At 41.1% G+C, this 15,650-nt stretch overlaps 1 protein-coding gene across 3 annotated transcripts in view; it reads right to left on the bottom strand.

The window, feature by feature from the left end:
• Positions 1–15,650, bottom strand: part of LOC134149504 (sphingosine-1-phosphate transporter SPNS2-like) — a 141,030-nt gene that overhangs the window by 32,467 nt on the left and 92,913 nt on the right. For all 3 annotated transcript variants that reach the window (XR_009960452.1, XR_009960453.1, XM_062592667.1), the window contains exons 8-10: positions 15,064–15,253; positions 8,754–8,819; positions 1,158–1,256 (exon numbers count right to left, since the gene is read on the bottom strand). Coding sequence is in view for 1 of the 3 variants with exons in the window: in XM_062592667.1 (XP_062448651.1) it covers positions 1,158–1,256; positions 8,754–8,819; positions 15,064–15,253 (355 nt within the window). In the remaining 2 variants the exon portion in view is untranslated. The remainder of the gene's footprint in view (positions 1–1,157; positions 1,257–8,753; positions 8,820–15,063; positions 15,254–15,650) is intronic.

Raw genomic sequence — 15,650 nt, 5'->3', positions numbered from 1 at the left:
AGGAACTGGGCTGTTTTTGTGAGCTGGCATTCAAAAATAAATGTGTATGTGTGTATATATATATGTGCATGTGTGTGTATGTTTGTGTGTATATATATACACACACACACACGCACATACATACATATATATAATGTGTCATTTGCAACCTCCTTCAGTACTGAAATATGTGCCCAGTATCTATGAGATGAGTAGAAGAGAAATATTTGTTAAAAAAAAGAAACATAGAAGTACCACAGCTGAGAAGCACAGCAGGCGTGTTGCTCAGTAGTACTCATCCAGAAGAGTACATCAGCTATGCTTGCCGGGTGCCGGGCCAAATTAAGATCCCAGTTAACTTACTAGAAGACTATTGCATCTCCAATTACAAGAGCATTGGTGTCACTTTGCGTTTTACATGGAAGGTTACTGTATATTATAAATGCTCAATCGCATTCTCAGTGCATCAAACTCAACAAAAAGGTGCCGGGAAAGACATTTTCTCAATATATCAGAGTTCTTTTCCTTGTTACAGTTCTCACAGTTTATATTTTCAGCTGAGAATGTTTTCTGATGGCAGCTTTTGGAGCAGGGTCTGTTGTTTTGCACTAGGATTGTGCTGGACTAACAGGGATCTATAATCAGACCAAAGCCAACAAGCACAGCAGCAACAGAAAGGAACACTACTAATAAAAACAAAATATACACATCCATCCTGCCATGATTTAGTACCACCATTTATAACAACACAGAGCAAGTTTAAAATATCAGCAGACCCAAACAACGGCATGTTGCTACTCTCAAGGAAATATTTGCCTTATGAGACCAGATACATAGTTAAATACACCACACTCTTCCAGTGCAATTTCTAATGGACCTATGTCCACACCACAGAAGCCACCATTCTTCTCTATAAACTTTACAAGTGCCCAAGGCTAAAAAGACTTAGAAGCTCACTTTGCCTCCCAAAGTGGTCCTTCCAAGTTTGAACTGCAGCCCACAGATAACATAACCACACAAGAAAGTTGCACTGCTGCGAACCATCTGATTCCCATTCTGCTGATAAATACCGACCTGCCTTTCCCAGCATGGCCTAACTTGGCATTTTAGACAAGCAGTTGGTAAATAAAAACAGACATGGGCAAACAACCCTGCCAAAACCCACTGCAAACACTTACAAATCCAATCAGATAAGGACTGCCAGCATCTCCCAGGAGGTGCGAGGTGAAACTCTGCAAGGCCACTGCGGTTGCACGGCGTGTTGGGATGACCACATACTGCAAAGAAGAAGGGGAAGGAAAATAAATACATAAGGAAACTTGGCTCAAGAACCTCTCCAGCTATCTTGCATCGCTCAATTTATGTCCAGGTTGGGACAATGTGAATAAGCTCCCCCAGATTTCAGTGGCAGATCTGGTGCCACAGGGGCCTCAAGTAACTGGAGAGCTCTGCAGCCATTCCCAGCTTTCCAGTGCTCCAGATGGCAGTCCAGAAGCTCCGTCCAGTCTGCACACTTCCTCTCAACCACACTGAATGCATGAAAGTCAGCAACATTGTCGGCCCTGAGGTGTTTCAATATACTGCCCAGGTGGTTTTTTTCCCCATCAGGTAAGTATTTTGCTCGGCAGTAAAGTCTTAGGTTGCACAGCACCGTCTGCCTTCAGCACAAGGACTTTGCTGAAAACCGAGATGCTGTGGTTTTTTCCATATTCAAGTTAGAATTCTGTTTTCTAAGCCATAAGCAATTCAAACTAGTATGGAAGGCCACACATTCTCACCTCCATCTTTATCTGCTTTATTTTTCTCCCAGGGATTTGGAATTCTACTTGCAAAAGTTAACAGAGACGCATTATGGAAATTATCCACAGCCAAGATACTGTAATTTGGTCTCTAGTCCTTTTAAAGGACAAGACACCCCAAGTCAGATCACACAGTATCAATTTGACTCCACAGTAGCAATGAAAACCATGTATTATTTCTCCACTACAGAATCAGGCTTAGAGAAAACAGATTTCTAACCATGGAGGGAGATGAAAGATTAAAACGAACAAACAGAAATTTCACTAACAAAAGCCCACACTCCTGTGGAAGTATCTTAGTTTTATACTATACATTTAGAGCAGAAGAAAGTGATTGTCTCATGCATAAACCTTGTGAAACAAGCTGGCTAAGAACATCTGCACCAAGCCCGTATCTCTTCATTCAGAAAGTGAGTCTGTCTTGATTTAAAGGCTTTAAGTACTGAAGAATTATGAGGTCCCTAAATGCAAGCGGATTTTTTCCATTCCCAACCACTGAATCTTGTTCTGCCTTTTCTGTTCTTTTGAAAAGCTGTCTACCCTACTAGAAATGACTCTCCTGTTTAGCTCTTTGTAGACTGCGATCCCTTTTACTGTTCCCTTCTCCTTCTGACCAGCTATCTTTAGTCTTTCTCCAGAAGGCATGTCTTCCCTGCCTTCAACTCATTCTAGCGAGGCTTTCCTGAAGCCATTTATTAATTAAGTGTGACATTTTGGGATTGGTATATCTCCAGCTAGAGCTACACAGAAATGAATTTACCTTAGGTGAGTGAGTTATAGAGAACTAATTGCTTAACAGTGACATATCTCACGTCACAGAACCTGAGGCATCGTTTCAGTGCTGATCACTTCCTTTCAGGGAGGAAGACGAGTTACCCATTAAAAAAGAACAGCATTGAGAAAATCCACAGTAAAACAGAACTCATGCCTCCTTACAATGACCATCTCATTTCAGACAGACACATTTCGGAATTATGGGTAAAATTAAATGTTTTTTCTTAGGATTTTACCCACATGCCTTGAGAATGACCTGCATTACTCCTTTGACAAAGCTGCAAATGCACATTGCTAATGCACTTTGATGCCTCATGTTAAATCGGTGCATTCTCAAGTTCCTTTGGTGCAATGGAAGAACGAAGCATGACCAGCTCCACAGCAGTCACATGGCTGTGGCTGTTAGACACTGTCCTCATTTTGCATCAAGGAGCTCAAAACAGACTTAAAGGCTCACAGCACTCCCAAGAGGAAAATAAGATCTAGCCTTTATTGGAGGCACAGAACCATACTGAAGCTCACACTGTGAAATAGAAGGAGAGCAACACAATTCATTACCATTCCCCAAAGACACAGGGTAATGGACACAACCTGAACAGATTAGACAGAAGGAAAAGAAAAATGAATCCTTTTTGTTCTTCCCACCTGGCCCCAGTTCCTGCAGGTGCACTGGAGCAGCATTCTGCAAGAGCTGTTTGAGAAAAAAGCATTTGAGGAGATAAAGCGAAACTCTACCTAATTCAAGAGTGCAGATAGATGTGAGTAGATATGGTAGATGGGGTAGATGTGAGAAATAGTCAGTTTTAAACTTTAAAATATTTTTCTTGCTATAAAGTTCATGAGAGCTAAATGAGCAAAGAAGGCCTGCCTGGCTCTATATTCTATGCATTTCTTAGCAAAAGGGCAAAGGAAGTTGCAAATTTAGTCAAAACACACCATTTTTAATGAGTGGCAATGAATTAGTTTCAGTTGGAGAGAGAATTTTGAATGATGCCTGCATCTTATATAGGTGTATGTGTCTGTATAGATATATACACAAATATACATTTATACATACACATAAATAATTTTGCATGCATATCTGTATTGTATATCTATTTAGTTTTCAAAGTAGCAAAACAAGTTCCAAAATGTTTTCATTTTGCCTAGCTAAAGAACTTATCGATGGTTGAAACAAGACCGCCAAATACTTTATAGTGCCAAATAACTTCATCAGTTTAGCCTGGAATTCTGGTGACCAAAAAAGCATGCAGCAAACAAAGGAACATGAGATTTTTCCTCCTCCTCCTCTAAAAGGATGTAGGAGAGAAAAAGGGCTCAAAACAAGATCACCAAAACACGAAGAAACACTCCACCCTTATTCTTGCTTAAAAAGTATTTTATTCTGATGGGGCGGAAATAGTTGGCAGCAAACATTAGCTACTGTTCTAGGAAGACAGCAGTAAATTACAGCCCTAAACAGGCATTTTGATACTAAAATAGATCTAAATTCAAACCATACAGGGCCTGGTTTGCACATCCCACAGAAACTGGAGGTGGGAGAGCCACAGCAGGCTAGGCGGAAGTCTGTGGGCTGGTCCTGGCGCATGTCTGGCTCCAGGTTCAGGCGCACACAGCGCACAGGCTGGGCAAGGAGGCTGACCAAGCAGCTCTGGCAAACCTCGCCTCTTTAAATAGAGGTTCAGAAAGGCCATGGCTTACTACTGACATTCCCTTCCTGTAGTAAAACCAGCAGAATTAGCTGTCCTGAAAAAAAACAGAAAACCAAGAAAGCCAAGGAGTGATCACTCTGCCCCATTAAAAGGCCACGTGCCAAAGAGGTAAGTTCTGACGCTCGTGATGGAAAACTGTGCTCTAAAGCAATCTCACAATCTAATACTCTTCTGGGTCAAATAGGAATCTTCGAGGCACCGCATGTTGATTTCTTTCAGCACCAAAGGCAAAGAAAACACATTGCTGGTCACTGGCAGAGTTTGGCAATAGCCCAGGTGTCCCTGTTGTAACCACTGTTCAGAAGAGGTAACGGCTGTGATTGAGAAGAACCAACCTGAGAGAGACTCTTCACTAAAGCTAATGACTCACAGGTAGACAATCTCTAAAAAAATAATTTTAAATGAAATAAAAGAGGGCTAGGTTAGTCCCTGAGTCAAAGCACAGCAGCGAGAAGCGCGCAGCGGTCTGCAAACCCTTGGCCCCCAGGAGGCTGCAGCGATGCCCCTTGGTGCAGCCCTCCTGGGCAGAGCTGGCACGTGTGTTCGAAGTGGGCTGTGTACTTTCATTCACAAGCATTCCCTGTCGGGCCTGAAAATCTAATCCACAGTGCTCTAATGATCAGGGGTTACCAATGTGCGGAGGCATACTGGGAGAAGCAATAATGAGAACTTCTGGAAATGTTTTTCTTCACTGGGAAAAATAGGACAGCGTTTTACACTGTAAAAAAATAATTGTCTGAAATGTATATGGAAGGTAATCTGAATAAAAGCATACATTCCCCCATGCTTGCAGCATAGCCATGCACCAGTCTGTCTATGCCTGTCTGAAGCCTAAAGGCAGGCTTTGACTCCACAACAAAACGTTAAGGCTCATCTCCTCCATGGCAGTTCATGACCATTTAAAAAGAAGTAATGGTATAAAAGAAGGAAGAAATATGAGGAACATTTTTGCATGAGCATCAAGGGGCTTTGCATATACAGGAGGATCGCTTTTTACAGCAAAGACCTAAAAAGATTGTGATCTCAATAGCGGAGGCCCTTTAAATCACCTACTGGCTCTTACACAAAAATGCCATCAAGCCTCTATCCATCATCTATATTTCTGAGATGAGCTATGAAGGAAAAACCCCATTATTAAGACCAGATTCTACAAGGTCCCAAGCACTCAAAGATGAAAGCGCTTGGCATGTCTCAATGTTACACACTCGCCTGCTGCACTGCAGCTCATTCATTAATGCTGTTACAAGGTGGTTTTAATGCTACTTTGAGGTTCTGGTAATTTTGAGGCCAATTTGCAAAGATAGCTGATAAAATCTGTTTCATAATTAGCATGCACTATAAGAACCACCCTCCCCCCTCCCCTTCCCTAAGCACCATCTGAGCATGTGCTTGGGAGGAGACTTGGAGAGTTGTGCTCAGGAGAATAAGGCCTGTTTTGTACAAATTTGCATTTGGAACAAATATAAGCATTTAAACTCTCAGGCAGCGTAGTGCATTCTGCAGTGCTGACAGCTTATCAAATCTAGCTCTCGCCACCTTTTCCTGCAGAAAATTTGAGGAGCTGCATACAGACTGCTACACCAGCAAGAACAGAAGAGCCATGGAAATGTGAAGCTATGAGAAGCCAATGTTTAAGTATGAAGATAATAAGCAAGCATCCTTGTTTTGCCAGGGAACTTAAAACTTGCAAAACCTCTGAAGCTCCTTACCAACTTGCCAGATACGACTTTTAAGCAGTCACGAGATTTGTAAATCTTGGGAGAGCTGTGATAAATCACTTAGGCTGCAGTTTCCCAAAGCCTCACCTCTGGCGTAAGTCTAGTCTCCCTGAAATCCATGGGAGCAAAGTCCAGCCTATACTGAGAGCTTTTTATCCATGAAAAAGGGATAATATTTATGTACACCATGAAGGTGTTGTTAGGCTTACGCTGTAACACTTTTAAACTCCTTACCAGCCTCAGCAAGAACTGACATGCATCCGATTACACAAAATAAATAATAATCAGTAGAAATTAATTTGTCACACATTTAAAGTGCATCTGTCTAAAGTCTTTCCACACCTTTCTCTGGCTAGGACTTCTTATAAAGCTGTCTATCAAATGTGGTTATAACCCTGGCTTTCACCTATTGTCTGACTAAACATCCTCTCAAACCCCCTGTGTAATATAAACATGCTTCAGACCATCTGTTTACAGGCATGTAATGATCTAAGTGGATGTTTACATTTATTTGTATAGCACTTTTACAGGCCTTTTCACTCTGATAATTCATTGAGCTAAGCAATATATATAACAATCAGTTCATTTTTCTATACAAAGTGAACAGCTAGTTCAAGAGCTGGCATCAATCACCAATTCCAATTTTTAACACATCTGTAGGCTCCTTCTTGTGCTTTCTCTCATTTGTAGTTTGGAAATTGGAGCTTAGGAATTATTTCCAATGATTTCTTAAGGAGGTTACGGACCTTTGCACTAAACCAACATAAAATGCAGATGCATCCCTGCAAAATGCAATGGAATATATGATACCAGCCACATAAGATAAATGCCAATCCCCCATAAAAGCTACTAAAAAGCTTGATCCTGAAGTCACATTGAAATCTACACAAATAATAATTAAAATGGGAAAATGATTGCATTCTTAGTAGCTTTGGTACAACAAAGTGTTTGTGAGCAAAATGGCTTCAGGCATTAGCTTGAGAAATGTTAGTCAAGTTTCAGTTCTCATTTCTGGTACAGATTTTCTAGAGGACCCTGAATACGTCTGACCTCTGTCCAGCTGAGCTATTCTGGCAGCAGCAGATTACTACCCCAGCTGCTCATGGAGAGTCCCTGCTGCAGGACTGTGGATGTGCCACATCGCCAATCCCTTCCCCATTTCAGCCAAAGCTGGTGAGAATATCAAAGATCTGCTTTTTCAGTCAGCCCAGCTAATTTTGACCAGAGAGAGTTGGGACCACTCCTGTGAACATCACAGCCAAAGGCTGTGAGAATAATCTCTGGCAGGAGGCAATAACGAGCAACTACAAATATTGTACCACAATTTCTTCCGCAGCACAGCTGTCTGTGGACTGCACATCTGTCTCAACGCTCAGGTACAACTGAATGAACGGCCGTAACAGCCCTGAACGCAGCACAAGCTGCAAATCCCGCATTAAGCACATAGTAAACACTCGTTCTGCCTATGAGCAACTCCATCATGCCTTAGCTAAACTGGTAGAGGAACCAAGCTCAGCAATTAAGAGGCATCTGAGCTACTAAAGGCTATTGACAGCCTTCACTTCTCTGTGCTTCGTGCCCCTCTGAGAGACGTGGAATTAACTACACTGCCCTAGCTCACAGCATGTTCGCTGCACAAACGAGCTAAAGACTGAGAGTTTATCAGGTACAGCAGGTCTGGCAACTACAGTGGTACCTTAAATATACGAATGCAGTCTTTAACTTAAATCTTGTTAAAAAAAGAAACAGAAATTAAGTGGAAGCTTAAAATTCTTTGTTGAATGAAGACATCAACTAAAGCCTTTATATATCTAGAAATTCTGAGCTCAGCTGTTTTTTTCATTAACATTTGCATAAACAATGAATACAAGTCAAGGGAGTTTTCTATGGATACCAGCCTGGTTTTATTTTTAGCTCTGTCAATAACCTGCCAAAAGACCTCAGGCAAGTCCTGTAATGGCTGTGTTCCCTAATATCTTTCTTTTTCATACAATACGCAACCAGTAACCTCCCTCACAATGGGACTTCAAGATACGACATACTTGAAATGCTCTGTAATCCTCAGATGCAAGCATCTAGAAAACATGCAAGCTTTTCTTACAAACATCCAGACTATTTCACATGAAAAACTAGTTGCTGAGGCTAGCTTTCTGATTGGAAAGACTTATAAAGTTTTTTGGTAGATAGAGAATGGAAAATGAAGGACATGAGGTGAAAAATCTCTGACAGTTTCCTCTTGGAATAGGTGGAAATAGTCCAGAATTTCTTTACACTTTCTTTTCCTCTGTCCTCTCCCAGAGGTGGTTTTCTATTGTGCATGTGTTGAATGCTGGGTTTGCTGGAGTTAGGCCAAAGAGAGAGGGAGATGGCTGCCTTTGTGGCCAGAGGAGGGAGGAAGGGAAGGATTTCCTATTACAGAACAAAGCCAATAGCGATTATTGATAACAAAATCCAATAATGTGCTGACTATTCAGAAAAGCTGGCTGAATTCTTTGTATGTGGAGTTTGGCACAAATAATTAGAATTTGGGGAAACTATTTCATGGTGTCCCTTCTGGACACTTCCTCTCCTTGCTGCTCAGAGTAAAGGAAGAGTTCCTCTTTCTTTCTCTCCATCTCACTCTCCTTTTCAGCAATAAAAAAGGTAAATATAGAATAGGCTGAAGCTGGGACTAGACATTTGGGAGAAATGTGAACTTCAGGTTGTTCTTACAAGCTGACAAGCTGCTCTGGCCCCCAAAAGAGAGAGACACTGTTCCAATGTACACTCACCATTAGTATGTCTGCTGTGATAGCCCAGTTTGAAAACAGAAGAGTTTCTCCAATAAAAATGCAAATCTGTTGTAACAAAAGACACAAAAAGGAGAAGATTTATTCACTTGATATTCAAAGCAAAAATAACCTGTCACAAATTTTCCTTTGTTGCTTATTTTTATCAAACCTACTCAAAGGATTCTTCCGTACACAGTACACTCTTCGTTACTGTTGTGGTTTATCTCAAACACAGAAATTTATAGATTTTTATTTGAAGCCTGAGGGGGTTGGTCTGCAACTTCATTATGCAAACTGTTTATGATCTACAGAACAGCTAAATAAAAGGCTGACACTTTTGGTGACAGCTGAACATGACAAACCACCAAGAAGAGGCACTCTTGGGATTTGACGCTTGAACAATCAGCTTCAAAAAGCCAGTTAGAAAGGGCAAAAAAAGCCACAATTCCCCCAAATGCAGTCAGTTTCTTCACTAGGAATCAAGTTATATGTTAAGCTCTCTAGCAAACCAGATGAGATTCTCTACTCACTTTGTGCAAGATCCTTTCCCTTCCAGTGCACTGATTTTCTTTGCGAGGGGGACATAGTTCTAGCCATCATAAAAACAACTTAAGCACTATTTTGATTAATATCTGTGTACAGTCAACAACCTGTATACAGTGACAGTCAACATCAGACTTAAGTATTGGTTTTGCAGCATCAGTCTCTTACAGTGAAACGAAATTCTTGGCTCTTCATGGAGACAGTCAACAAGACGCACTAAAGGCCTTACAGCTGTAGCTGGACGGGAGCATTTTTTTCTGGGGGTGAGGTATAAACAGTCACCACGTACCTTTCCCATGTCCTGCACTCTCTCTACACTTACTCTTATGCCATATTGTCTCCTTAGTTGTGCTGGCACAACTGTGCCAAACAGGGAGTCAGGTAACTGAAACAGCAAGGAATCTTTTCTTTTAAAGGGGAAAGGAGGATTGTTTTACTTATTTTTAACCCAAATCAGCTCCCTGATAAGAGTTCACTGAATGGTTCCACAATCAGTTGTAGCAGTTGAAGAACTGGCAGTGGTCATCAAGATGAGAAACTATTAAACCCGGTCCTATCATTGAAAGAAATGTTCATCAAACTGTAACCTAATGGAGCAATGGTGACATGGTTTCAAGGGCAACACTGCCCTTGGAAAAGAAATGTTTGTTGGAAATCTCCTCCTTCCATTTTCCCACTGTCCACTGGTCTGCCTTGAACTTGACTCTCACTGGAAATGACAACTGCCATTGAATCAAGGTGTTGACAGAAGTTGAAGCCATGTGTCATGGAGCAAGGGCATACCTGAGCCCCAGGTGGGCTCACCTGACCACACTAAAATTGTCCTATTACAGCTTTAGAGCCACTGTTGCTGGATGGATAAAAGTGAGCTTGGGAAAGATGTAATCACACTTCTGAATGCAGCCTTGACATGCCGTCTTTTCATGAATTATTATGAACAAACAACTGCTTGCCTTAAGGTTATATAAATTACACACATACATACATATGAATTATTACATACAGAAAGTAAACTTTGCCTCCTCCTGCAGGAATTCACCATAAGCTTTATGAACCACTAAAATGTCACAAACTCCAGAGCACATCAGTTCTGAATTGCTGAATGTGTATCTCACCCAACACGTTTTCATGAAATTCATGCTTCATATAGGGATATCGATAAAAGAGAAACGAGTACAGGAGAAAGATCAAAAATCAGGACAAAAGATACTGACATTAAAAAAAGTCAGTCCTTCAGCTGCTACGGGGATTTATAAAAATGAGTTCTCCTACTCCAAAGGGCATATCAGGATATGTGACATTTCTGCAGGAGAGAGGCTCTAGGGATGCTTACTTCAAATAGAGCAGCCTCCAGAGCAGATCAATAGCTCCCAAAGTGGTCACAATTTTGACTCCTCACACACTTTTAGAATCCTCATTTTACACAGAGAGTTCAGCTGCAGAAATGTACTGTATCTTCTTTTGGATCCAGCTGCGCTGTACAGTACCTCACCAATTTCACTCGGTGCCCAGTTGCTCACCTCTGATGAGCTGATAGAAGCCTGTCTAATCCTTCTCGAGAGTGGTTTATGCGATCAGTTAATAAATTCTGATTCCCAATAATGATAAATAAAGTAGATTCCAGGGAGTTCACACCAGCAGATCTTCCAGTTGATCTAAATAGGTTATAAATTTTGGCAGATCATAAACTATGGCAGGTAAACTGCTTCCATGGCTACTTGCAAAGTGCCTATCTGTCTACATCTTCATTGTTCGAAGTTCTCTTTGACATGGGGGTAAGACCCATGTACTCTCAAATCTGAAGCAAGTCTAACTCCATCTCAGCATTGGGCAATATCTACACCTCAGAAGCAGATAAGTAACCACCACCATGTCAACAGCAAGTTCCCTAGAGTTGAGACTGAGATATTGGAAAAGCTCTATGGCAAAGATTTAGCCCAGGAGTTGCTGTTTCTTAAAGTTCACAAAACGTCTTGAGGAATTGAAATAAATGCTGAAACTGAAGTACAACAGGAACTTGGAACAATGTCAAAGGGAACATAAAACATCACTCCCATCATCTTGAGCTTTAAACGAAATGTTCAGTCTGAAATCTGCTTTTGAAATGTCTGAGCAGTGTGAAGCAATGTTGCCATACAGCTAATGGGTTTCAAGAGACAAGTTGGAAAACCAACTTCAAGAGAGCATATATTTCAGAAAAAGTGGGATCGAAAGATACGCAAATTACTATTTTAAGGAGTCGGACTACAATACAGAAGTACACATGCTGCCAAAAAAGCAGACTAAGAACCGATCGGACTATAGAGCAAAGCAAGATAGTAAAAGGCAGAAATGTAAGTGTCTGGGAAGCTAAATGATACAGAATGCTGCTGCATTCTACTGTTCTAGCTAGTTCTACTACAGCAAATAATATGTTGGATTAGTATGAAAAAATTAGATGCAAAAAAGATGTCTGTCTACCTGCTCCAAACAGGAGTGGTTGCTGCAGAACAGGAAGAGCTGCTGCCCTCAGAGATGAAAACCACCTGCAAGACAGGACTGAGCAGGAGAAAAAAAGTACACATGTTCAGAGGAAGAAGAGAGCAGATAGTTGACAGTATGTAAGGGATAACGTGACCATGCTAAAGGATACGTAGGTCTTTTCCAGAAAATCAAAAATGCCAAGAGGTTAAGAAGACAAGGGCTCTGCTGGTTCTTCTAGAGCGCTGAAAACAAAGTGTCACCACTATCAGCTGAAATTGAAACTGGAATGCTAACTAGAGCAGCAAGGGAGACAGTGATCTGCTTGCTATCAAAGCTCAGTGTGACAGAGCCCATCTCTTAGGCGTCCATACACTCGACATCAAACTCCAAGTTTAGGCATCTAAATGGATGGAAGTGATAATTTTAAGGTTCTGAGCCAATAAGAAGTCTAAGGACAGTCACAGCACAGAAGGTCTGGAAATATTACCATGATGGAAAACAGACCGAAACATTGCTCTTGCCTTTTACAGTCACACAGAGCTTACAGATGCTGCTGGTCCTCTCTGTTCCAGGACATCCAGTTCCAGTTGTCAGGGAAGCCATCAAAGATTAAAAAATCCTCCCAAAAAGTCTACTGCATTATCTCCAGGACAAGCTACTCTCATGGATTCTGGGATAAGGAAGGTAAGCTAATCCATCATGCAGTCCCTCAAATCTAGGCCAGAGTCAGAGAATGTACACTCCTTCATTTTGGTCCAATGACATTTAAAACAGTAATGCGAAACTGCTACAGCCTTCAGCCTTGCAAAATAGGACTCCAGTGAAATAAAGGGAACTAAACATGCTGGAAGCCTGTAAGATCGCAGTAGCTTTGGATGGTATGGAAGAACAAGAACCCACACATTTGAAACTTGCCTTGAAAAGCCAGTTCAGCCAATACATAGCACCACCATGATAACACCAGGTGTTATGAGACATTGTTAGCTCCAGTGCAAGACCTGTGTCTCAATGGGGTTAGCACCTGTAACACTAAATAGCAACAATAAGAGGTATTGCGTCACTGTTTTTCACTCATACGAATTTGTAGTGGACAGCTTGTCCACAGACCTTCTAAACTTTAGGTGATTTACAAACATTAATGATCTAAGATACCCTGATCCTCCATAGGTTAAGAATCCTCATTTTTCAGAGACAAACAAAGTTAAATAACTTGTCTACTGTAACATGCATAATCTATAAAGAGAGTTCAGCTCTCCGATTCCCCAGTCACACTTTAATTAGGCTCTCTTATCTGTTTTCCACACAAGCTTCCAACAGCAGAGAGAGAACAGATTTAGGGCTATGGAGAAGCAGTGTTACCTGCAACAAATGTGTGCATCAGCAAGAGAATGGCATCAGCGAAGACATTTATATTCTTCACACACCCTCCATATGCAGATACAACTTGCTTTGTAAATCATTGACTCTTTATTTGATTTACTGCTCACGCATCATAAAATAAATTGCTTCTAGGATTGGTTAAATAATACCATCTATATTTATACATTCACACAATGAAGCATGATCACATGGAAACATAGCAGCTTAAAAGCCACTATCTTGAGATTAAAAAAGAAGACCTAACAAAAGATAAAAATGACATCAATAACCACCTTTTACTGCAAATTTTCTGAAAATATTATTTCCAGCTTAGAGAGGGAGGACTTTCTGCATAAAGATACTAATCACTACAAATGAGCATCTGTCATCAGGTCTGAGAAAACAGAAAATCACAGGTCTGGCTGGTTGGAGGGAAGGGCAGGCAGAAGGATGTGGCAGATCTCTTCATTCAGAATCAGCTGAGAACGAAAGCAAGGTTAATGATTTGCTAGCCAGCAATACCCTCTTACAGGTTGCCTGAGGTGGTCATTTTTCTGCTGATCATTGAACCAAAGCACTAGACCATGCTGTGAGCCAGATGATCGGACTCTTCTTCCGACACCTTCTAAATAGTTATAGTACATGGTCTTGGTTCTGTCTTTATGTTTTTAAACTTTCATTCTTTCTTCTTATGTTTCTCCATAATAATGGCAGCTATTAGAATATTACAAAAATCTCCACGGCTAAAGTAGCACTTGATATATACAGAGAAGAAACTGCAGTAGATGGTTTGCTTGCTTAATTGGTAAACGAATCTTGGTAAATGAAGTTCTCATTGCTGAATTGAGTGTACTCTGCTGTGTGGAATCTACATGTGGGCTTTCAGAAATGATCCCACTACACTCATCTTCTCAAGCTGTCCCTTCAAACAGTTACCAGGCTTCTCTCTGTTACAGTAAAAGAAAACCTTTGACCTGTTCACTGTACTGGATTTCTCCTCTCCTTACTGAAATCAAGATCCTGGCCTGAGGCTGACTGGGGGTGGCTCCTGGAAAGAAAGGAAGGGAAGGGGAAGGGAAGCCCAAGGCATTTCATCTCTGCTAGTTCTGAGCGAGTTTGAGTATATCTGCTCACATGTTTTTCCACTATAAGTACATTGCAATTACTATGTACTCACTTATTTTTCACTGTGTCACCACTAAGTCATCCAACTGAGAAGTTAATTGCATGACTGATTCAGTAACCATCCCTTCGGTAGTTTCACTGTATATTATCTCAATTTTCCCTCCCTCCTTCTGATCTGGAAGCATCTGATGCATTTTACATATACTTAAGGTTATAAATACTCTGGGAGGAGCTAATTTTTTTAGCCTGCATTTGTGCAGCAATAAATACTGTGGGTTCCTGGGTTATGATAAGGACTTCTAGACACTGAAGTAATACAGATAACAACAAATTGAAATTACATGGTAGTTACTGTTGGTCTACAGCAAGCCACCTAGTAATGGAAATTAATGGTAATTACAGGTAGCCAAAAGCATGCCCACAGACAAATTATACTGTAATTATAATTTGGTACCACTGCAGCTACAATACCCTTATTGTAAGGGAAGTTATTTTCCTGTACCAAAACATTAGGCAAGAGTGACAGCACTACAGAGAGCCACAACAACACAAAGGCAGGGGACTGCAGGTTTCCATGCATGAACCATCCACAGGTCTAAATTCAGAGGACATTTGGTGAGAGGGGATAAGTACCAAGATATCATTTTCCCTCCAGGCACTTTCAGGGCCAAAATAGCAAAGACCAAAATAAAGGTCATTCAGAATGGGGAAAACAAGACCAACATCTCAATCTTCTGGCAAGGCAGGAAGCACACAATCTCCTAAAGAGTAGGTGGAGAGAGTAAGAGTGAGGCTGGCTTATGCCAGTGATTATACTTACATAGGCTCCCACAATGCTGCTTTTGGCAGCAACGAAGATCAGACAGATGAAGATGGCGGATCCCAGCATGCCGACAGCACAGACAAGAGGATCAGCGCGCTGGGTTTTTAATCGGCACCATTTGGTTGCCCCGGCCCCTGTGATTACACCCAGGAAACCAGTGAAACATGTGATTGCTCCGAAGATCAAGCTATTAAAACAAAATATTGAGAGAGGGTTATTTTTTTTTAAGTTTATTAGGGAACACTGACTGATAGAAATCTGCACGTTGATTTTGCAAGTTTAAAATAAATCAAATGAGCCTCCAGCCAAGTGCCCGTGAATTTCAGCACCCTTCCCCTGAAATTAGAAAAAAACCTGCAGATGAAATTCAGGCTTGTACAAAGCCTTCAGCCAACACCCAAAGAGATGCAAAAGACTCATGCTGCTTCTTTGTGTGAAATTGAGCTTCCTATAATTTGCATTGTACAACTAATTAGGTACAAACAAAACTAAGTAACAACCTGCATGCTGATCATGTAAGGGAAATCATGGACAAAGCAGGCACTAGGAGGTTTAAGAGAGTGGAAACCTAATAAATACCTAAA

This window comes from Rhea pennata, chromosome 20 (assembly GCF_028389875.1).
Source record: "Rhea pennata isolate bPtePen1 chromosome 20, bPtePen1.pri, whole genome shotgun sequence".
In the NCBI taxonomy this organism is placed as follows: domain Eukaryota; kingdom Metazoa; phylum Chordata; class Aves; order Rheiformes; family Rheidae; genus Rhea; species Rhea pennata.
This window is presented reverse-complemented; position numbering and strand designations above follow the sequence as displayed.